The sequence below is a fragment of the Amphiura filiformis genome, chromosome 6, assembly GCF_039555335.1.
Source record: "Amphiura filiformis chromosome 6, Afil_fr2py, whole genome shotgun sequence".
Lineage (NCBI taxonomy): Eukaryota > Metazoa > Echinodermata > Ophiuroidea > Amphilepidida > Amphiuridae > Amphiura > Amphiura filiformis.
This window is the reverse complement of record NC_092633.1, coordinates 22,803,661-22,827,854: the sequence shown is the minus strand read 5'-3', so window position 1 is coordinate 22,827,854 and position 24,194 is coordinate 22,803,661. Positions and strand designations below refer to the sequence as shown.

The following is a 24,194-nucleotide window of genomic DNA, read 5'->3' as shown; positions in this document are numbered from 1 at the left end:
CATGCCGCATCCTGGCGCTTCCAAAGTAGTAAATTCATTGTCGGACTCGGACTCACGGCGGCGATCAGTTTTAAGCTTACCTACATAATTTATACACACAAAGACGCAAAGTGATATTTAATCATGTCCCTCACAACTAATTACCAGGTGAGTATATGTGGCAATCTGTTTTAGAGGCAGCATTTGTGTATTATTATAGCAGTGTCACTGATTTATAGTATTGTCATATAAAAAAATGCCTGCCTGGGTCTGGAATCAGAATTCGACAGGCATGACAGGGATGTACACATGATGATGACTTACCAAAGATCTTTTAGTAAAGCTAGATGAGAATTAGTGTACATGTTCACGTAACCTCCTTCAGCTCATTTGCATAGAATTGGATACCAGTTGTATTCTGATTCGTTGAACTTAGCATACTTTTGGAAACCTCCATATTATGATATTATTTTGGGTTTACCTATAAATTAATTTTTAATGACGACTAGCGGGACACCCGCGCTACGCGCGGGTCCCCGCTAGATGAGTAAATGGGAGCGTTCACTAAAACAGGCGTAGTGCTGCGTTACCAGCGGTATCGCTGCGCTTCGCGAGCTGCTTGCATTAGATACGCCCGTGCGACGCGCAGTCCTAGCTTAGTAACTGACTCCTTTTTTGTTTACCTTGGATAGCAACGGACCACATTTTCACTGATTTTGAGGCCAATTCTTGACCGTTTTCAACCAAATAAAGTTTAAACACGCTCCCGTATATTCCTCGATCTCCGTATGAATTTGGCGACATTTGGATCTGACGGAGCCTTTATACAGGATACATAGATAGATAGATAGATACAACATTCCCCTATTTATAGTAAGATTACGTTGTTTAGGGGTGGTGCAATAATTATGTGTACCCCAGGGTGGTGAATTATAGGGGGGGCAAAGATTTTTTGGCAGGTCGAAAGGGGGGATCAAGCGATTTTTGGCACAGATATTTTGGGCATCGTTTCTATATTTAATACGCCCTAAAAAGGTGTAGGAAAACATTAGGAACACGTTCAAATATGCACAATTTCCTGCTCGCTGTGCTTGCATTATATGTTAAGACAATTAAGGTTATAAATTAGGGTTCATCAAAATCTTAGTGTGTAAAGGGGGGGCAAAGATTTTTTGGCACATCGAAAGTGGGGGGCAAGCGATTTTTGGCAGACCACTTTGAGAATTCACCACCCCGGGGTTACACATAATTATTGCATAGCCCCTTACATCATGACGTCATTAGAGCTTGTCACTCGTCCGATTCAAAACACGATAAACATTTGCACTTTTCTTTCCATTAACGTTATTTCGTGAAATACCACATAGCGGAGGTGTTAGTTTTTTATTTAAGGAAAATATTCCTGGCGATGACCCCATGTTGACAATGGCTAAATATAATGATTAGTTCTGGAAAGGGTCCGGCGACGGTCCGACATTTTTTCTTTCTTCATATTTTGAGGTCAGTTAAGTAGACTTGCTTACCACTCGTTTTCATTATCCTAACTACAGTTTGCACATTGAAAAGTGAACTTCGACGTACGTGATGCGGAAAATTCTTGCCGTACCTTTTTTTATTCATTTTTCAGCCGGGACGGTTACGTTTGCGGCCGCGCATCGGTATAGGGATGACTGGTTCTTGTGTATATTAGAATTCTGTGTGACTTACACTGTCAACGTCTTAGATTAATAACACACAGATTGGAATATTCCATGCCTGTGCCCAGCTGATGCCGGTACAGTGTTCAGACCTGGCGACATCACATCGCTCATCATCTCACGGGTTACGCGGGAAGTTTCTTTTGCACATCACACACTATAGGTGGCGCTATTCGTCCATAGGGAAGTGGAATGTGCATGTACGGCACAAAATTGGCCAGGGGTGTAGTACCCCCTAAAGAAAGAAGTATTTATAGGTTAAACGTGTATCACTGGTTGGGAGTGAAATTGTACAAAATAATGCACGCATACTGATGATGATCTGTCTAATGCACAAGCCCCGCTGGAGGGGGGTGCATTAGTTGCATCTCGGTACAAGTACAAAATCCTGTGATTTTTGCTATTTTTATAACAAAATTGTCACAAAAATGTTGGGAAATGCAAGCAAATATAAATGCATCAACCTGATAGAAAAATGAATGTGTCCGAAAGCACTGCGCGCACTATGCTGGTTGTGTGCCTGCCCGGGTGTGCCCGTGCAATTGCACATCTCGTATTTTACTAATGTTTGCTCAGTACCAGTGATCATGCCAATTTGCTGGTGTAGAAAATAACGATGACCAGTGTCCGAAATAAGGAAAATATGGAGGTTGTCCCGAGGACAACTAAAGCATGAATTCTGCTTGTCCTCAAAACATTTTGGTTGTCCCCAAAATATATATGTCATGTTTTTGAGTGCAAAGGATCCAAATAGTGGTTGTCCAGGGGATAAGTACATAGCTCAATATGGTTGTCCCCAGTGATTTTTGTACAAGAGGACAAGAGGATAAGTGCTTATTTCGAACACTGACGATGACCCAGGATGACTTTACTTAAAAATGGGACATGATGAGACAAATCAATTTTTTTGTTTAGCCTAAAGAATATATGAATATTACACAAATTCCATATTTCCAACATAATATCAATAAGTTGGTCTTACAATAACATTTTAGGTCTTGAAACTAAATGACTATATCCCTTATAATCTCATCCCCTAAATGACTGTATCCTTTAATTTCATCTTTGCACATAGGAGGAGATACTGAAACAGAGGCAACAGCTTCACATGACAGTATTTGCACAATGTATTTCTCCTGATGGTAAATATCTTCTTGCTGGTAATAGCTATGGTACCATTGCTGTATACAGGTGAGAAAACTAAGTTATGTCATATACCATAATAAATAGTTTTCAGGTGTCTTGTGAGGTATAAGTGTACATGCTAAGATTCATTATGTCATACATGGGTATTTTGGGCTAAAATGGGCTTTCGGGCAAAAATGTTTCTTTTCTTGAAGTATAAAATAGGCAATTTATGACATTGCCTATTGCCGGATCCTGATTTGTATTAATTACGTGCCAAACGCCGAATCATTAGAATCAACATGATTATTGAACAGGTATTGGCAACCTTATTGAAGCAGAATGCCACTATAATTTAAGGATCTGCTGCTGTGTTGTGCATGTCATGCAGTGGAGCACATACAAAGTAGGGTCCACCGGGCTATAGCAGAGATTCAGGAGGCAGCATCTTCAGGAAACTTAAAGAGGTTGATGCATGCTTGCCAGTGATCTTTATAACTACAGAATTCCATCTACAAGCATATATATATATGCCTCAGAATACTTTTTTTTTCTTTGACAAAAGGGACAAAAGGCAGATACCCTCCACAAAAACAACTACTATATTACTGATGTAGGTGGCTGTACAAACTTGTATCATCGTAAGAGTAATCTAGTGTTATATTTTTGTGGATGGTATCTGCTTTTTGGTGTCTGCTCTTTCATCAAAAAAAATCCCCTCGTTAGAGGCATATATATGCTTGTAGATGGAATTCTACGGTATTATAATTTGCCTTGTTTAACTTTTGACTATTACCGGTACATTATTTTTAGGCCAATCTAGTGGTGTGGTATTATTAAAATGCAACAATTTTTGCTGTGATTAATACATTTGTAAGTGGCAGCTAGTGTACAAAATATATGTGAGAATCATGTTTTATTTTCTTTGTTACAGTTTAAATGCTGCCTTGAGTCCTGATGCTAATGAAGCTGCGTTGAAACCCATATTCACTTTTAAAGGTATGTGTTTAGTAAAGCTATTGTTTAAATTGGTTTGTTGATTGTTTTGGAAATAAGTAAAATCTGGATAATTATATAATAATAATAAATTTGGGGATTTTTTAGTGCATGATGATGATGCCAACCCACAGGTCTCTGCACACTTAACAGTGATGTGACTTACAGGTTCATCCCACCTAGCAATCAACTGACCAACTCATTCATTATTAAAGGAGGGTCACCAAATTCCGACTCATAATCATTGGAAAGTTGCGGGTTCAAGCCCTGGCGACGCCATCTTGTAAGGCACTTTATCTTGATTACTGTACTCCTCTCCACCCAAATGTATAAATGGATACCGGCATTCTTAAATACTGTGAAGGTAACAGACTTGCTGTGGAGGAGGTGTGCTGATCCCCCAAAGCTGGAGTTTGGCCTAATCACTAACAAAAGAGAGATAAAAGAGAGTAAAAGCAATCCAGGTTTCACTCCTTAACCATTCTTTTACCAAATTAAGTAAGAATAATGAGTAAGAATATTTTTACTATTTTTACATGTGTCTTTTTTTGTTTCAGCATATGATGGTGCAATCTATGCGCTTACAACAACAGAAAAATTCCTTATCAGGTAAGCGAGACTATCTTGATTATTTCATTGAATTCTTCATTTCTTGAAAAAAATGTACAAGCGACATGTTATTTCAAGAGCAAATGGTTTCAATGGCTTCTGCCATTAAAAATAGTTTTCCAAAAAGGCTAGGCACAAAAAATAGCAAGGCAGAATTTCGAAAAACATCTTTTGATTCAACACCTTCCAAAAGGTCAAAAAAGGACATTGTCAACAGGAAGTAAAGGTCATACATCAGTCAATCACCAGTATTACACCGCTGATGACGGAGTATGGTTACTCTGAAATTATTCGGACAGAAATGTGAGTGTTATTGACTAGTTTTAAACTTTTCTTTGATGTCTACTACCAACACGTATAAATCTCTATACTCTCGATCTTTTGGTTCATTGGCAAGGGTGGTTTTAATAATTTAAAATCATGTTGACTCAAATCACTGATTTAAATTGTTGAATGATTTGATTAATTAAACTGGTAATTTGTCATAAAATTGCATATCCCATAGATTCATACATAGTGGTATAGTTAGATTATAAGAATTTTCCAACTTTAAATAAGTTTTATGATATCTATTTTCTTATTATTTTATTGTTTTTTTATCCATATTTTTGCTGTTTTCTCCATTTCAAACTTACCGCCTTTGGCCTCCATGGACCAAATCATGTCACATTTTATGATGTAACTTGTTCACATATAGTATTTGTTTAGCATAAAAATATAGTATTTGTTTAGCTTAAGGGGGTACTACACCCCTGGCCAATTTTGTGCCTATTTTTGCATTTTTCTCAACAATTATAGCACATTGGTGACAGGTAAGATATGTATATTATAGGGGCAAAGACTACAACTACTGTACAGAAAATTCAGCAACTCAAGGCAAGTAGTTATTGATTTATTGATCAAATATTGGTTTTCCCTCATTTTTGACTGTAACTCCACAACTGTTGTCTGTGCTGAAATAAAATTTCCAGTGCAGTAGTTGTAGTCCTTGCCCCTACAATATACATATCTTACTTGTCACCAATGTGCTATAATTTTTGAGAAAAATGCAAAAATAGGCACAAAATTGGGCAGGGGTGTAGTACCCCCTTAAAAATTCTCATTTTCTATCATTTGTGTACTTTGTTCATAATTTTTGGAAGTTGAATTGTAATAGCATTCATATGAAGTGAAATATGCACACAACGATTGTTGTCAGACTTGTAAGCTAAACAGCAAGTGAATTAGGGACTAGTGATTAATGGAACTATATAGCTGAAGAGCTATTCAGTGGCAATAACCAGTCTTTGAAATGTGAACACAGTTTACCTCTTCTCATTTCGTCCTACTCTGTAGCGCTGGTCTTGGAGAAATCAAAGCATGGAATTGGTCTGAAATAATCAAAAAGGTAGGTGCGCTACAAATTTGTGGCATTTCAAAAACATTGCAAAAGTGATTTATTATTTTACTTCTAAAATGTGTTGTCATAGCTGTGTGATATGTGTGGGGTGTGTGTATGGTTAATTTGTTATGTGCATAAATATCATGTAGGGATGAGGGTATGATACATCTGCTATTATTAGGCATGTCCACTAAAACTTGAAGTACTTTTAAATTGATTCAGACCTAACTTATTGGTTGGGAATTGATGAAAGAAACATTTTGGCGTTTAAATAATCTTAATCGGACGTTTCATTCCAGAGAAATGGCCTTTCGAGTGTCACGGTTTTATATAGGGCTGCTAGAACATGTTAAAAAGTTAAAGTCCAAAAGGAATACTAACAGAAAGTGCAACTTTAAGGTACTTTTTCTTAATGTATTTATTAACTAGCGTTATCTGGAACATTATATTTGCTTATAACAACATGAAAATAAGATCATCCTGAAAATTTAATCGATTTTGTTGACATACAACAAAAATATAAGACCTCAAAACCCATGGTTTGTTTGGTGAAACCTCAAGCATGATCATAGATGGCCGCCATGGAAAATATCTCCATAGAGGAGATGAACTAAAAGTGCATTATTTCAAATGAATAGCGGTAGTCTTAAACATTGTTCAATCTTTTAAGGTCAGCACATTTTATCTTCAAAAATTATTATATTTCATCATGGCATAAGTTTGGTAACATAAATCACTACCAATTTTGAGAAATTTGCTCCAACTCAAAGGTTATCTTTACTACATTGAGCAATACACTGTGTGTGCATGGAAGCCAAGATGGATAGCATATGAAATAGACATGGTAGTGAGAAGTGCACGGGGAAGTAAAAGATTTGAGATGGGCCGCGGTAGGCTTAAACATTCTTAAATTTCTTAACATTCTGCACATTTTGTCTTCAAAAATAGTTAAATTTTATGAGTATGTAAGTTTGCTTGTCTGATTTACTCCAAATTCGGAGATAATTGCGTTTGAACACCTGATGCACGGAATGGTGTCACTTCAACCTGTTGTAGTTCTCATTAAATTTTTCATTAAAAAAAGTTGATCCCTTCATGAAGGAAGGTCCTCTCTATTTACTGACCAAACAGGAAAAAGTTTGGTTAATGTTTTCTGGTGGAATCAGGAATTTCTTGAAACACCCTGATATAGGCCTACATTTGGATCAAAACAAGTATGTACGCCATTTAACAGGCCTGGGATTTCTTGTATCGATCAGTTTCTCCATAGACAATACGTGTGTGAGTGCATGCACACAGTAAATGAAAAATCGTTCTAGTGAAAACTGTATTGACAGTGGTCATCCCTACTATTATGCATTAAAAATACCAAGTAGGGTTGGTAGGCATATTTTAAGTTGTTTTTTAATTTGTAAATATCTATTCTTCTTTATCTCACTACCTAGTCTCCCAGGGTTGTATGGACATTGTCTGCACCTAAGTCATCTCACCTTGGTCTGACAGAAACTAATGGTCTGGCTTATAATTCAAAGGTAGGTTTGTATCTCACTACCTAGTCTCCCAGGGTTGTATGGACATTGTCTGCACCTAAGTCATCTCACCTTGGTCTGACAGAAACTAATGGTCTGGCTTATAATTCAAAGGTAGGTTTGTATCTCACTACCTAGTCTCCCAGGGTTGTATGGACATTGTCTGCACCTAAGTCATCTCACCTTGGTCTGACAGAAACTAATGGTCTGGCTTATAATTCAAAGGTAGGTTTGTATCTCACTACCTAGTCTCCCAGGGTTGTATGGACATTGTCTGCACCTAAGTCATCTCACCTTGGTCTGACAGAAACTAATGGTCTGGCTTATAATTCAAAGGTAGGTTTGTATCTCACTACCTAGTCTCCCAGGGTTGTATGGACATTGTCTGCACCTAAGTCATCTCACCTTGGTCTGACAGAAACTAATGGTCTGGCTTATAATTCAAAGGTAGGTTTGTATCTCACTACCTAGTCTCCCAGGGTTGTATGGACATTGTCTGCACCTAAGTCATCTCACCTTGGTCTGACAGAAACTAATGGTCTGGCTTATAATTCAAAGGTAGGTTTGTATCTCACTACCTAGTCTCCCAGGGTTGTATGGACATTGTCTGCACCTAAGTCATCTCACCTTGGTCTGACAGAAACTAATGGTCTGGCTTATAATTCAAAGGTAGGTTTGTATCTCACTACCTAGTCTCCCAGGGTTGTATGGACATTGTCTGCACCTAAGTCATCTCACCTTGGTCTGACAGAAACTAATGGTCTGGCTTATAATTCAAAGGTAGGTTTGTATCTCACTACCTAGTCTCCCAGGGTTGTATGGACATTGTCTGCACCTAAGTCATCTCACCTTGGTCTGACAGAAACTAATGGTCTGGCTTATAATTCAAAGGTAGGTTTGTATCTCACTACCTAGTCTCCCAGGGTTGTATGGACATTGTCTGCACCTAAGTCATCTCACCTTGGTCTGACAGAAACTAATGGTCTGGCTTATAATTCAAAGGTAGGTTTGTATCTCACTACTTAGTCTCCCAGGGTTGTATGGACATTGTCAGCACCCAAGTCTTCTCACCTTGGTCTGACAGAAACTAATGGTCTGGCTTATAATTCAAAGGTAGGTTTGTATCTCACTACCTAGTCTCCCAGGGTTGTATGGACATTGTCTGCACCTAAGTCATCTCACCTTGGTCTGACAGAAACTAATGGTCTGGCTTATAATTCAAAGGTAGGTTTGTATCTCACTACCTAGTCTCCCAGGGTTGTATGGACATTGTCTGCACCTAAGTCATCTCACCTTGGTCTGACAGAAACTAATGGTCTGGCTTATAATTCAAAGGTAGGTTTGTATCTCACTACCTAGTCTCCCAGGGTTGTATGGACATTGTCTGCACCTAAGTCATCTCACCTTGGTCTGACAGAAACTAATGGTCTGGCTTATAATTCAAAGGTAGGTTTGTATCTCACTACCTAGTCTCCCAGGGTTGTATGGACATTGTCTGCACCTAAGTCATCTCACCTTGGTCTGACAGAAACTAATGGTCTGGCTTATAATTCAAAGGTAGGTTTGTATCTCACTACCTAGTCTCCCAGGGTTGTATGGACATTGTCTGCACCTAAGTCATCTCACCTTGGTCTGACAGAAACTAATGGTCTGGCTTATAATTCAAAGGTAGGTTTGTATCTCACTACCTAGTCTCCCAGGGTTGTATGGACATTGTCTGCACCTAAGTCATCTCACCTTGGTCTGACAGAAACTAATGGTCTGGCTTATAATTCAAAGGTAGGTTTGTATCTCACTACCTAGTCTCCCAGGGTTGTATGGACATTGTCTGCACCTAAGTCATCTCACCTTGGTCTGACAGAAACTAATGGTCTGGCTTATAATTCAAAGGTAGGTTTGTATCTCACTACCTAGTCTCCCAGGGTTGTATGGACATTGTCTGCACCTAAGTCATCTCACCTTGGTCTGACAGAAACTAATGGTCTGGCTTATAATTCAAAGGTAGGTTTGTATCTCACTACTTAGTCTCCCAGGGTTGTATGGACATTGTCAGCACCCAAGTCTTCTCACCTTGGTCTGACAGAAACTAATGGTCTGGCTTATAATTCAAAGGTAGGTTTGTATCTCACTACCTAGTCTCCCAGGGTTGTATGGACATTGTCTGCACCTAAGTCATCTCACCTTGGTCTGACAGAAACTAATGGTCTGGCTTATAATTCAAAGGTAGGTTTGTATCTCACTACTTAGTCTCCCAGGGTTGTATGGACATTGTCTGCACCCAAGTCATCTCACCTTGGTCTGACAGAAACTAATGGTCTGGCTTATAATTCAAAGGTAGGTTTGTATCTCACTACTTAGTCTCCCAGGGTTGTATGGACATTGTCTGCACCCAAGTCATCTCACCTTGGTCTGACAGAAACTAATGGTCTGGCTTATAATTCAAAGGTAGGTTTGTATCTTAATACCTAGTCTCCCAGGGTTGTATGGACATTGTCTGCACCTAAGTCATCTCACCTTGGTCTGACAGAAACTAATGGTCTGGCTTATAATTCAAAGGTAGGTTTGTATCTCACTACCTAGTCTCCCAGGGTTGTATGGACATTGTCTGCACCTAAGTCATCTCACCTTGGTCTGACAGAAACTAATGGTCTGGCTTATAATTCAAAGGTAGGTTTGTATCTCACTACCTAGTCTCCCAGGGTTGTATGGACATTGTCTGCACCCAAGTCATCTCACCTTGGTCTGACAGAAACTAATGGTCTGGCTTATAATTCAAAGGTAGGTTTGTATCTCACTACCTAGTCTCCCAGGGTTGTATGGACATTGTCTGCACCTAAGTCATCTCACCTTGGTCTGACAGAAACTAATGGTCTGGCTTATAATTCAAAGGTAGGTTTGTATCTTAATACCTAGTCTCCCAGGGTTGTATGGACATTGTCTGCACCCAAGTCTTCTCACCTTGGTCTGACAGAAACTAATGGTCTGGCTTATAATTCAAAGGTACACATCCAATTTCTCACTGGATGTACTCTGGAGCTACTCCGATTACCCCAGGGCTACTCTGTAGCGGTGTACCGTAACGCGAGTCAAAAATCCGTGGACTACTCCTATCCGGTTTTCCACGGTGTACCTCCCGTAGAGACAGATTATAGCGAGTACCTCTAGAGGTACTCCGTGAAAATGTGTGATGATCTGTTGCCAGATTTAATGCTATTTTCTCAATTTAGCTTTATTGTATGCTTTTATTAGGATATATTAGGGATTTTTGTTCTTTCTTTCTTTCTTTGATTATTTTTCAAATATATGTTAATAATATAATAATAGAAAATAATAAACAAGTAAATAGGCCTACATAAATACATAAACAAGTTCAGAAATAAGCAAGTAAGTAAAATTAATGATGTAAATAATTGACTAAATAAATTTATCAATGAATAAACAAGTAAATAAATAGGTAATTAAATTAACAAGTAAAAACTACACAAATAAGAAAGTAAATAAGTAAACATGTGCATTTATATATATTTAGGCCTAAATAAAAAAAAATGAATAGTACTCGTAGGCCTAGGCCTATGTAAAATAATCAATAATAGAATGATAATGATTGTCATTAACTTGGTTGTTATTTAGCTTTTTAATTTGATTACCTGTTTGCTTACTTGTTTTTTCATTTGTTTGAGTAGGCCTGCATTTTGTATGTTTTTAAGCATTTTTCTTTGCATATTATACTTGAATGATTGGTCATTTTATAGCTAATATTTATTTTAGGACCCCACTTTTATTCAGTTATTTTTTACGCTTTTATTAAATTTATTATTAATTTTATATTTATTATTTCTTTATATGTATTATATTTTACTTATTTACTATTTAATTGTTTATTAAGTTATTTAAGTATTTACTTTTTAATAAGTGACCAATCATTCAAGTATAATAAGCAAAGAAAAAATGTTTAAAAAACAAACAAAATACGGCCTACTCAAACAAACGAAAAAACACATATCAAATAGGTAAGTCAAAATAAAAGATGAATAACAACCAAGTAAAAAAACTATGAAAACTGCGAATAACATCAATGAAAGATGAAAGACTAGTAGGGCCTAACCAAAACATGTAAAATATCAAAACTGTATTGCAAGTAGGCATATTATAGGCCTAGGCCTACGACTTGCAACAGTAAAGTAATGTGGTGCAAAATGTTAGGAAAACGGCGTGAAAACAAGAAATTCAAGAAGTATAAATTATGAATAAATTTTAACTGCGGGCCTAATAATAAACTTGGGTAATAAACAAACAACATGGAAAATTAAAGTAGAACCGCGAACCGCAGTATGCACACTTTCTTTAAAATACAGAAAAACAACGTCACACAAACATCTCAAGTTTAGCAAAACTAAAAACATAACAAGAAACACAAAATTAAATAATGATTAAAAATGATTTTAAAAACAAATTGAGAAGAAGTCGTACTGTCGTTAAACAAAAGAACAAGTTTCTACAAAGGAAACAACCACTAAATAGAAACAAAATGTCTCCGTGACATCGACAACGGTGATTCTCGCTCCGTGTGGCTGAAAACGATTCATGACCCCCTATGCAACCATGCAAACATGGTCAATCAATTAATCAAAACAACAAACGCTCGCTTTGCTAAAAATAGCTAGGTATGCCGCACTAGTACGCTGGCCGATTACGCTGTTCGGCGAAGTTGTTTACCGCTGCCGGTCAATGACCCGTTTGGCTGCGGTTGTACACGAGCTGACTTCGGTGTTACTCCAGGGTTGGCTCGTGGCTGACAGCTATCAGATGTACTTCAGAGTAGCTTCTTAAGAGTACCATTGGAGTAGCTCCGATATGGCGTATCCAGAAGTTGGCACTAGTGTAGCACCGGAGTTGGCTTCTAGACAGACAATGGATGGAGTAACAGCGAAGTAGCTCTGATATGGTGTATCCACTATGGGGTTTGCTAAGGTGTAGCTACTTGGAGTAGCTTCAGAGTAGCTCTATTAAGGTGTAGCTTCAGGGCTACACCAGGTGTAGCCGCGAAGGTAATCTGCCGCGGGGGTAAACCGTGAATGAGAATCTGGATGTGTAGGTTTGTATCTTAATACCTAGTCTCCCAGGGTTGTATGGACATTGTCTGCACCCAAGTCTTCTCACCTTGGTCTGACAGAAACTAATGGTCTGGCTTATAATTCAAAGGTAGGTTTGTATCTCACTACTTAGTCTCCCAGGGTTGTATGGACATTGTCAGCACCCAAGTCTTCTCACCTTGGTCTGACAGAAACTAATGGTCTGGCTTATAATTCAAAGGTAGGTTTGTATCTCACTACTTAGTCTCCCAGGGTTGTATGGACATTGTCTGCACCCAAGTCATCTCACCTTGGTCTGACAGAAACTAATGGTCTGGCTTATAATTCAAAGGTAGGTTTGTATCTTAATACCTAGTCTCCCAGGGTTGTATGGACATTGTCTGCACCCAAGTCATCTCACCTTGGTCTGACAGAAACTAATGGTCTGGCTTATAATTCAAAGGTAGGTTTGTATCTCACTACCTAGTCTCCCAGAGTTGTATGGACATTGTCTGCACCTAAGTCATCTCACCTTGGTCTGACAGAAACTAATGGTCTGGCTTATAATTCAAAGGTAGGTTTGTATCTCACTACTTAGTCTCCCAGGGTTGTATGGACATTGTCTGCACCCAAGTCTTCTCACCTTGGTCTGACAGAAACTAATGGTCTGGCTTATAATTCAAAGGTAGGTTTGTATCTTAATACCTAGTCTCCCAGGGTTGTATGGACATTGTCTGCACCCAAGTCTTCTCACCTTGGTCTGACAGAAACTAATGGTCTGGCTTATAATTCAAAGGTAGGTTTGTATCTCACTACTTAGTCTCCCAGGGTTATATGGACATTGTCTGCACCCAAGTCATCTCACCTTGGTCTGACAGAAACTAATGGTCTGGCTTATAATTCAAAGGTAGGTTTGTATCTTAATACCTAGTCTCCCAGGGTTGTATGGACATTGTCTGCACCTAAGTCATCTCACCTTGGTCTGACAGAAACTAATGGTCTGGCTTATAATTCAAAGGTAGGTTTGTATCTCACTACTTGGTCTCCCAGGGTTGTATGGACATTGTCAGCACCCAAGTCTTCTCACCTTGGTCTGACAGAAACTAATGGTCTGGCTTATAATTCAAAGGTAGGTTTGTATCTCACTACCTAGTCTCCCAGAGTTGTATGGACATTGTCTGCACCTAAGTCATCTCACCTTGGTCTGACAGAAATTAATTATAGGTCAATACATGCATATCACTTGTTGGGAGTGAAATTGTATAAAATAATGCACGCGTACTGAGATGTTGATGCATTAACATCTCAGTACAAGTGCATTATTTTGTACAATTTCTCGAGCAACAAGTGATACGCATTTATTAACCTATTTCATGCACGACAAAAAATCCTGTGATTTTTGCATTTTTATAACAAAATTGTCACTAAAAATTTAATAAAATGCAGACAAATATAAATGCAACAACCCGCAAGTAAAATGAACGCATCCGAAAGCACTGCGAGTACTACGCGGAGTGCACGCCCGTGCAATTGTACAACATTTATGCACGGCTAGTAATTTACTAACGGAGGCTCTGATTGGTTCTCACTATCAAGGAGTGTATGAATAGACTGTAGGTTTATACAAGGGGTTTCTTTAGATATATATATGATGTGATAAAATAAACTGCAATACAGTGATATGGTTACATTCTTTGGGGCTGATGAGTGACCAGGAATGGATTGGCTTTAAAAGTAGCCTCGGGTGGACTGATAAACTAAGAAACATCATTCCTTTTACATGGAGTACACACTAGCTGTCAGCATTTGCGAAATGGGAAAGCTGTTGCCAACTGTTAGTAGATCATATTAACAGCCAGTGCAAATTTGAAAGTTTGTAAAATTAATCCTCCTTTTTTTTTTTGTCCCATGTTATGCGATCAAGCAAAAATGAGCCGGATGTCGGGAATATTGATTTTGAGATATAGCGAATAGTATTCACCTTCCTCTGTATTTCATTGTTCTGAGCAACACTAAAATGGCCATATCTCTGAAACTTAGTCTGATTATGATGGGGTTTTCAGCAAAATAAATCTCTGAGTATGGTTCATGTAATGAAGTTGCAAACTGAATTTTGATTTTGTTTGACATCAATCAGTTAGCTTGATCGCATCACATATATGAAAACAAATTTCATATGTAAAAACATATATATATTCCATGAAATCATTGTCTTGGCCAGATATTAAAATTTGCTCATTATATGAATAAAAATACCTGTCTTAATTTGACCTTCAAAACACTAGCCAGACTCTTAGTCAATTGGGGTGAACAATATGTGTTCCTATGGCCTAGTTTTGCAAATCTGATTTACTTAAAAGTTCAACTAACTTTTCTCACCAGCTTTAATTATAATTGTGACCTGCTACCACGAAATGAGCATAAAATTGGTAGTTTTGAGACATCCTGGCTGCTGAGTTGATGTTCTATGTTTGCCAGCACCTGTACAAGCCAGTAGTATGACTTTGTGAATGGCCCATTGTGCCTCCATTCAGGCCCGTAGCCAGGATTTATTTTTGGGGGGGGGTGCTGATTTTGAAAAAGTGGACCTTTTGTTTCAAATTTTTTTGATTTGTGAAATCTTTATTGAGGGATTTAAACTACTTCAGTGGCAAGCACTGCTTTCCAAGCAGGCCCTCATACAATATAAATATTTACAACATTATTACAGAATATTTACAAAATAACATGATATTTAAAATGTATACAAAAACATCAATAATAAGTATGAAAGAAAATAAATGCATCCCAAGTACATGAACAATATAAATCTAAAAAATACATATAAAATTAAAATAAATGATTATGATTTAGCAGAAGTAATGATGCATGTCTTGAATTGATGCAAAGACAGAGTTTCAAGGTTTACACGATATGATGGTGATAAGTTATTCCATAAGTTTGCAGCTCTTACAATAAATGTACGCTTACCACTATTAGAATTGTATTTAGGCACGATCAATGTGTTAGAAGAATGACTCCTTGTATTGTGATCATGAGCATTATGAACAAATTCAAATTGATTACATAAATATTCAGGACAAATATTTTGATACATTTAAAGGTAAGAATAATCATGTGATTAGACCATCTATCACAAAGTTTAATCCAATTTAAAGAATTTAACATATCATCTACTGGTGTTCTGATATCAGCAAAGAGAATTGTTCTAGCTAATCTGTTGTGAAGTACTTGAAGCTGATATTGATTGGTTGCAGAACAGTTAGACCAAACACTGCTGGCATAGTCGAAATGTGGAATTACAAGTGCATTAGAGAGCATAACTAAGGTTTTATGAGGAAGGAAATACTTTGCACGTTTCACAACACCAATTCTCTTGGAAACATTTCCAGATAAATAATCAATATGTGATGACCAAGACATATTACTATCGAACTTAATACCAAGATATTTGAAAACATCAACTCTTTCAATAATTTTGTCATCAAATGTGAGAGTTATGTCATTGTAACGATTAAGTGTTTGATTAGTTCCAAAAATCATAAACTTGGTTTTATCAGTATTTAATGTGAGCTTATTAGCTTTAAACCAGTTAGCAACAGATTTTAGGTTAGATTCTAGTTGCACTTTTAGATCGTCAGCATTTTTTGCTTTACACATAAGAGAAATTTGGACCTTTTTGGATTGGGGGTGCAGATTTGGACATTTTTGGACCAAAAGGCATAAAACCTCTTTTTTTCAAGCTCGCTTCGCTTCAAATGAGACTTTTGGGCCTTTGGCATTTTTTTTTGGGGGTGCATCACACCCCGCACCCCCTGGCTACTGGCCTGCCTCCATTATACAAGGAAATACAGACATACTGGTTTGAACAGGTGTGTGTGAAACAAAGAATACCAATGCAGCAGCCAGAACATCTCAAAACTACCAACTTGCAATTTTACACTCATTTCGTGGTAGCAGATCACAATTTAGCATTTGTTCAGTGTATTAATTTTGTCTGTCCCAGGAGCAAACTCGGATACTGCATGAAAATAGCAGTAATTTATTTTGAAGAAGAAAAGATTACAATCCATTTGCTTATGTAAATTTGGAACAATTTAAGCGAGTGCAGTATTTGATGCCATGATTTGACATGTCCTTATTTCAGTGTAGGAAACAAAGAGATGTGGTGATAGAACACATCTTTGCAGCTTACCTTTATTAAGGGCTGGGGTATGAACGTTTGGACAGTATTTATTTTGGGACATCAGAGCACATCAGACATATCGAATTGCATTCTGAATACGAAGAATGTCATTCTGATATCAAATAATTTTGATTTTTGAAATTCTCAATTTAATACACATTTTATGGCAAATCATTAAAATTGATATTTTTGATATTTAACAGTACTTGAAGTAAACTTTATAAATCTGATGATTTATACTTAAAGTGTATGTAGGTGGGATGAAAAGCCGACGATCAATTGAAAATTTTGACCTTTAGATTGAAGATATGGATTTTTTTCCCAAAACACAAAAAAAAATTAGGTCTTTTGGGGAAAAATCCATATCTTCAATATGAAAGGTCAAAATTTTCAATTGACTGTCGGCTTTTCCTCCCTGCTACATACACTTTAAGAATATATCATTAAATTTATATAATTTACTTCGAGGACTGTTATATATCAAAAATTTGAAAAATATCAAATTTTTATAATTTGTCATAAAATTTGTATTATATTGTGATTTTCAAAAAATGAAAATTATTTGATATCAGAAAGACATGCTTCGTATTCAGAATGCAATTCGATAGGTCCGAGGTGCTCTCATGTCCCACAAAAAATACTGTCGAAACGCAATAAACGCTCATTTTAGATCCCTTAATTGTATGCACCTCATTCTTAAACCACAGCATCACTCATGCAAAACCATAATATTCTCAATAGATTATAATAGCCTTATAAGTTACATACTATGTTATTCATTTTCTATATTTGTATACCACAGGACAACGTTTTATATTCTGGAGGTGGTGATAATCATATGTATGCTTGGGACTTGGAGACAGGCACGTGTACAGTAAGTTGATTCTTTAAACTTTAAAAATGCTTCAACAAAGACTTGGGTGATATTCATTGTATAAGATCTAGAATTGCATTTACTTGCATTTTCCAAGAACAGAGCTGACAACTATTTGTTTCACCTCAAGAGACACTTTGTGTGCTGGCAAGTCGCATTGTATGTGTGTGTACGCTCTGCAGGATTAGGTTGGCACACATTAGATCCTGATATATGTACCTACATCACTACCAAAAACTGAAAAACTTTGAACAAGTTCATTTGGAATTTTATTTTCAACTGAGAAAATTACAAATAAAGTGAAGGTGTTAAACTAACATTTTTAGTGATGTTTTGCCGCTATGCTAGTGGTTTCATCAGACTGACAATGCATCACATTTGACTGCTTCTTTTTATAGGCAACATGAACTGCCGTATAGGATGTGATGAGTTGGTCAAGATGTTAGTGAGTGATAGGCCCCCTCGTCCTTGTTTAGAGCGTCTTTTTCTTTTCAGTGGATACAGATGGATTCTTTCAGGCACCTTGTAGTCACAAAAGTTATTGACAGAGAACCTGACAATATCACAAGCAAGGACAAGGGGACAGTTCACTCAATAACATCTTTGAGCAACTCATCAGGCCCTCTATGGCAGTTCCTATAAAAGGAATCATTCAGATGTGATCTGGGTTGCCTGTCTGTGATGAAACCACTAGAATAGTGGTGAAACGTCACCAAGACTTAAACACCTTTATTTTACTTGGGAATTGTTCACAAAGAACACAATTTCTCAATACTGATTAGTGTTTTAGAAGGTTGGCAGTCCATTTTGATCTGTACATAAATTGTGTATTTGCAACCATGTACAACATCAACTTTGCTTGCTGGAAGTTTTCTTCTTCTTCCAGCAAGACTTTAATCCAATGCATCTGACCTGATAGACTGGCCCCCAGTCTCGGTTCGGTTCCATCTCTGGATAATGTAACAATAAATAATTACATAATGCCTTATGAAAAAATGTAAAAAGTCCTGTACCCCCCCCTTATTTTCCTTAATGCCAAAAACCCATTCCTCTTCATCCACAAATTGACGCCACTGATTACACACACAGTCAACCATGCAGCAATATAGAAATATACTCGTCTTATAAGTGAACACGAAAGTCCATTGAGCGCTGATTCCTCGACTGGTCCAATCTGTTTGAGATCTCCCTTCCAAATAATCATTCAACGAAGCATGGTGATTCCGATGTCAATTACGAAAAGCCCCGCCCCAGTTTCAATTCAAATATGGTAGCACAAAGCTATGCCGCGGGATGTGACGCAAGATCGGATGGGATCACTTGTCAATAACTGAGAGGTATTGAGCTCAACTGGCACGCGTCTGATAGACCCATGGTACGCGCAATAATAAAAGGCAACCACTCGACTCGGACTTAGGCCTATTGTCCATATTGCGTATATTATCGCGTGCGGTTTGCAAATGTTTGCACATTATTTAGCTTGGCAAGCCTCTTCAAATATCCCGCGCTGCCAAGCTGCGTTGATTGGTCGGATACAATATCGTTGTTTTAGTCGCTTACACAAACGTTAATGTAGTGAGAACACAGATGTGGTATGTAGAAAGTGCGCCTGACCCAGGATCGGTAAAAGTGAACTCCCACAAAATGCTGGGAATTGGAAGGCAAATTGCTTACAGACTGGGATGGTCCATGTATTGGGTTGATTTTTAATGCAATGTAATCTACATTACCAGTCATTCTCCATGGACCCGAGGGAGGGTCTACTGACCTGATAGACTTCAATAACATGGTATGATCTTATTATTTTCAGAATACATTCCAGGGTCATCAAGATTATATCCACAGTGTGGCATTATTCAACCAATCTCAACAAATAGTCTCAGCATCAGAAGATGGATCTGTCAGGATATGGGGTAAATATAGGATGTTGATACAGGAGTGGACCCTGAAGGGGTACAGAAGGGTCATAATACACCAAAACTGCCAAAAATCAGGCAAAATCAGCTTATTTTAGTGTCATTGGACCCCAGTAATTTGACTTTTTTTTTCAAATCCTGGATATATCCCTGGTATTTTCCTCACCACATTCACAACTTTTCCTATCGAGAAAGGAACTTTTGCTACAAATTAATGTTAGCCAGAAACGGAGTAACCACTGGGACAGGATGACCTCTGACCTCAGAGTCACCAGCTTCACCTCGTCTTTTACTTTTTGATGTGTACTTTTAGATCAAAACTTTTATGTTTGTGCTTTCAAGATGTCAAATATTATGGCTGAGATCAAATGAGAGTAAATCAGTAGTGATATAACAGAATTTTATTTTTTATTCAAATTTTAGGTATAAAATATAAACTTGACACCTCATTTCATGGCATGTCTGTAATTACTGTTTTCTTATTTTTTACTTTAGATCCAAGAAATGAGGGAGAGGCTGTGGGCATATTAGAGCCATACAAACATGAGGTAAGCACTGCTTTAAGCTATAATGTACAATTTCCATAAAATTTTAATTTTGTTATTCTTTACTTAAAATCATGCAGAATAATATTAAAAATAATTGTCAGGAAAGGTTTCTGCCCAACACTATTCACTGGCAAATAGTGGGGAAGGTCAGATTCTATTGAGTAGAATTAATCTCTTAACCGATAAATGATCCCAATAGAAACACATTAGATGACCTTGTTTGCAATTGATAATTTGAAATTGATTCAAGTGACATAATTGTGAAGAAAACCAAACTTGCAAGCTGGGGTGTTGCTGTACCTATCCCTTGAAAACAGGATAGGTAGCTAGGAAGGAAGTACAAGATTGAAATGAAAGTCAGAACCATATTTAACAAATACTATAAAGATTCGTCTTAAGGTGCACACAGGCTCCTTTGCCTTTGGGTGATTTTCTCATACAAATAGGGAGCTCACTCCTCTGAAATTCAAACAAGAATTAAGGGTCTGTGTCATACTTGCTGGAGGAATTTTTACAGTAGGGCACTTACTTTTAGTGTTTAAAATTTCAGTTATGTCAAGGGAGCCCATATGCACTATTAGGTGAATTTTTATAGCATCTGCATTAGGGCTGCACGACATCTAGGCTTTTTTAGTAGTTGACTAATCACCACACAAATAGTCACAACTTCAAATATTGGCGACTATCAAAGGTCAAAATTTGCTTGAAGTTCAAGCTACCTTTATACACTTAAAAACATACACTCTTTGTGCAGTAAATCGTTGGCCGATTACAGGACATTGCCGGGGACATTATTATTGTACACACAACTGACAAGTAATTTTGAAGGTAGTAGTGCAAGTTGTTAGACAATTTTTATAGCACCTTTAGAACCCGTCTCTACTTCAATTTTGTTGCCTATTGAACTTTCAGGAATAGTCACCAATTGGCAATCATTAGTCGTAGTTGCGACTATCGCTAAATAGTCGCAACCTCGACTATTGACAACTTAATCGTGCAGGCCTAATTTTTTATTTCTGTTATCATTACACAGGAATGTAAGAGAAGTCAGCTTGGCAAGTGGGTTTCATGTGTAGCTGTAGATTCAGGAGATGATTGGCTGGTGAGTACTCAGATTGGGATTATAATTTTATAATATATTTCGGCATTGGGCAGGAAAAACCTATGTGTCATCAGCCCCTTGAACATGTTTAAAGCAAAACCTCCTATGTAACTGTTGGCAGTTTTGTTTTAAACATGTTCATGGGCCACAAGCACATAAGAGAATTTTCCTGCCCAACGACGATTTGTGAAATTTCATGAGAGAACTGGCATATTAATTTTAGTAATTAGTCTTTTTTTATGATTACGTGGTCAGGGGTCCATTTCACTCAAGAAGCTATGTAACTTATGACGAGTAAGTTCCAACTTACTTATGAATGGTACCCTTTGTAAGTAATGGCTGTACAGGAACCCTTCCTGAAGTTACTTCTAGTATTGGGTATTTGTAACTTTACAAATGGTTACTTGAGTTAGGTTAAAAGTTTAGTGAAACAAACCCCTGAGGCATGACTAGCAAGTAGGGCCATGTATGCATCAAATGTCACTACAATGACAATGTCTTTGTTGTGACTTAAAAGGGGAATTGGAGAAAAGATGAAAATATTGGTGAATAGTTTTGGTAGCATTTAATGAGAAATCATTAAAAAAGTTTATCCTAGGCAAATCTCTTCATCAAGTCAATTCTATATACTATTCCAGATTCTGTGATGTTCTATAAAATGTTTGACCTTATACTAACATTATTTGGTCATGATAAATTATTAAGTCTGATGTAGATGAATTGTAATTGATCAATTACAGGTTTGTGGTGGTGGTCCATCCCTCTCATTATGGCATCTGAGATCTCTATCACCAACTGTGACCTTTGACACACCCAATACATGCCCACAGATTGTGACATTCCATGATAGTTCGGTAAGTGTTCATATCTATAATGAAAATGGGCTATTCCAGTTGAAATCCATACACCCTCTTAATCTTCCACACAATGAATGTGAAATTCAAACGGGGTTACCTGAATGGGCGACTCCATTTGAAATCTGCATCATCTGTGTGGGAGATTAAGGTCATGTCTCCCACAGGGGGTGTATGAATTTCATATGGAATACCCCATAGACCACTTCATATCAAGATCAGAAAAGTTTGGAAAACCGCACTATTTATTCAGTACCCTTTTGCGCGAAAATACAGCTTATTAAGCCAACGTGAACATGGGGTCATCGGTTTAAATATTTTCCAAGCATATTGAGCTAACACCTCAGCTACTTGGTTTTTCACAATAAGATACTAATGGAAAGAAATGATCAAATGTTCGTAATTTTTTGTCAGTTAATTTTTTTTACAGAATGTTTTTTATGCATCACCTCTTCGTCTCTTGCACAAGACATAGGGGAAATTATTTCATGCTTCAGGTTTTACTGGAATGACTCAGTTTGAAAAGGTCTATAGAGAATGTCTCCATACATGTGTCATAGCAATCATTTAATAATTCTTGCTTGAAATTTGCAAATGTTTTTGCAAAAGTTAAATTTAAAAATTAAATTTTTCTCAATAATGTGTAACTTACACCAATATATTCATTTGACTTGCTTATAGATCATCTCCGGTGGTAATTCAGCATCCATAGATCACTGGAATATAAATGGAGATTTGAAGACCAGAGTGCCATGTACATCAAGTAGTGTTTTCAGTATTGTTATTAACACAGCTTCACAACACAACAGGGTAAGGTTGTAATTCATATTTATTTTCAAACTGTATAATAAAATTACTTTACAATTATTGAATATGTTGATTATTGCTACAGTATGACAATGCTTTACTTATATGTTTAAAAAGTGATCATCATCATTATTATTACATAGCATTTAGTTTGTAGTCTACAAAGCATATGGTGTCATGAAATTCATGGTACAAAGAGAAAGTTTAAACTCCTTTAGTTCCAAGTTTTTGTAGGCAAAATCAAAATGGTATATCTCTATTATAAAGTATACATAACTTGAACAGCAAAGTTACCATGACGGAGATTATAGTTAGCCATAAAAATGTTGTTTCTTTTGTGCTGTGTATAAAAGGTATGCCCAAAAATACACACAGTTTGGAATATCCTTTCAAAAATGTATACACAATATAAACATGCATAGAAATACACACAATATGTATATATTAATAGATTTTCAAAATAACACTTAAATAAAAATATATGATTCCTGTTATGTTTGAAAAAAATATAGCTAGGTCAAGAATAAATATTTTTTGCTGAGAAAAGTAATACAAAAATGTGGGTTGGCAGTTAATTTAGCTAATTTATTTTGAAAAAATTGTGCCTTATTTGGTAACACACTGCTATTTTGTATACTTTGTACAGGTGCTATCTGCAGCAGGAACTAGTGCAAATATTGATATCTACACAAACTTTGGCTACAAAGCTTTCTCCCTACAATTCTGTTGATACCATTCTAGACTTTTATGAAGACTCTTCCAGTACTGTTGAATACATTTGTAAGTCTGTTAACACACATAGCTGCAAACTCGGCGTTTTGCTGAAGATATGCGTAATAACAAGCAGGGCTTGATTGTAATGCATTTGATCAGTTTTTGGATTTTACTTGAAGGCAATTTTGGACATGGATTTGTATGAGTAAAGCAAACTGTTTTGTCGTCTCAAACCATAGCAGGTTTGCCACAATGGTGATACCAAAGACACACAAAGTAGCACCTCAAGCTTGCAATAGGCAATGCTCAAGTAGCATGATGTCCAGTCAAAGGAATCAGCTTCCCAAATCCTAATATTTAGAGTGTCTTGTCTCAATTTGAGAGTAACGCCATGTTGGATTTTATCTTAAGTTTGTAATAAAAGCATCATTATGTATCTTTAAGTGAATACATGTAGATGATTGAAGATAAGAAGAAAGTTAGAAATTCATGATATTTCTCTGTATAGTTTGAGCATTATAATGCTGAGAACAACAACAACATGTACAACATCAAAGTCTGTTAATGGTACCTAAGCCCAATAATAATAAACAAGCTGAAGATGATTGGTAGAACCATGATTTGTTGTATGTGGTAGGCAGCAGCATTTCTCTGTGCATCAAAATTGATGAGGTTACCTGTAAAGACAAAAACAAATTTGAATTTTTGGAGACAGAAAAGCATCGGTCAAATTTTTGATAGTACTAATAACTCTATTTTCCATATTTTGGTCAAATGGACAGTCTTGTCAACTTTTTCAATAAAT

General features: G+C 36.9%; 2 protein-coding genes across 2 annotated transcripts in view; one reads left to right on the top strand and one right to left on the bottom strand.

Annotated features, from left to right (window-relative positions):
* The first annotated feature begins 29 nt into the window (after nucleotides 1–29).
* LOC140155157 (THO complex subunit 6 homolog) lies at nucleotides 30–23,854 on the top strand. Its single transcript, XM_072177882.1, has 12 exons — nucleotides 30–147; nucleotides 2,752–2,867; nucleotides 3,736–3,800; nucleotides 4,355–4,406; nucleotides 5,742–5,793; nucleotides 17,377–17,448; nucleotides 19,259–19,361; nucleotides 19,860–19,912; nucleotides 20,946–21,014; nucleotides 21,755–21,868; nucleotides 22,550–22,678; nucleotides 23,322–23,854. Exons 1-12 carry the CDS (start codon nucleotides 124–126, stop codon nucleotides 23,403–23,405), a joined length of 933 nt encoding a protein of 310 aa, XP_072033983.1. The 5' UTR covers nucleotides 30–123; the 3' UTR covers nucleotides 23,406–23,854.
* LOC140154418 (uncharacterized) overlaps nucleotides 23,849–24,194 on the bottom strand; it is a 33,539-nt gene continuing 33,193 nt past the window's right edge. The window contains exon 21 of the mRNA XM_072176985.1: nucleotides 23,849–24,066. Coding sequence (XP_072033086.1) covers nucleotides 23,951–24,066 — 116 coding nt within the window. The 3' untranslated portion in view covers nucleotides 23,849–23,950. The remainder of the gene's footprint in view (nucleotides 24,067–24,194) is intronic.

Excerpts from the sequence above, each read along its gene's own strand:
- LOC140155157 (XM_072177882.1), top strand. The coding sequence starts at position 124 with ATGTCCCTCACAACTAATTACCAG. Across the intron at positions 148-2,751 it reads CCCTCACAACTAATTACCAG|GAGGAGATACTGAAACAGAG; the intron begins GTGAGTATATGT and ends CTTTGCACATAG. Across the intron at positions 2,868-3,735 it reads GGTACCATTGCTGTATACAG|TTTAAATGCTGCCTTGAGTC; the intron begins GTGAGAAAACTA and ends TCTTTGTTACAG.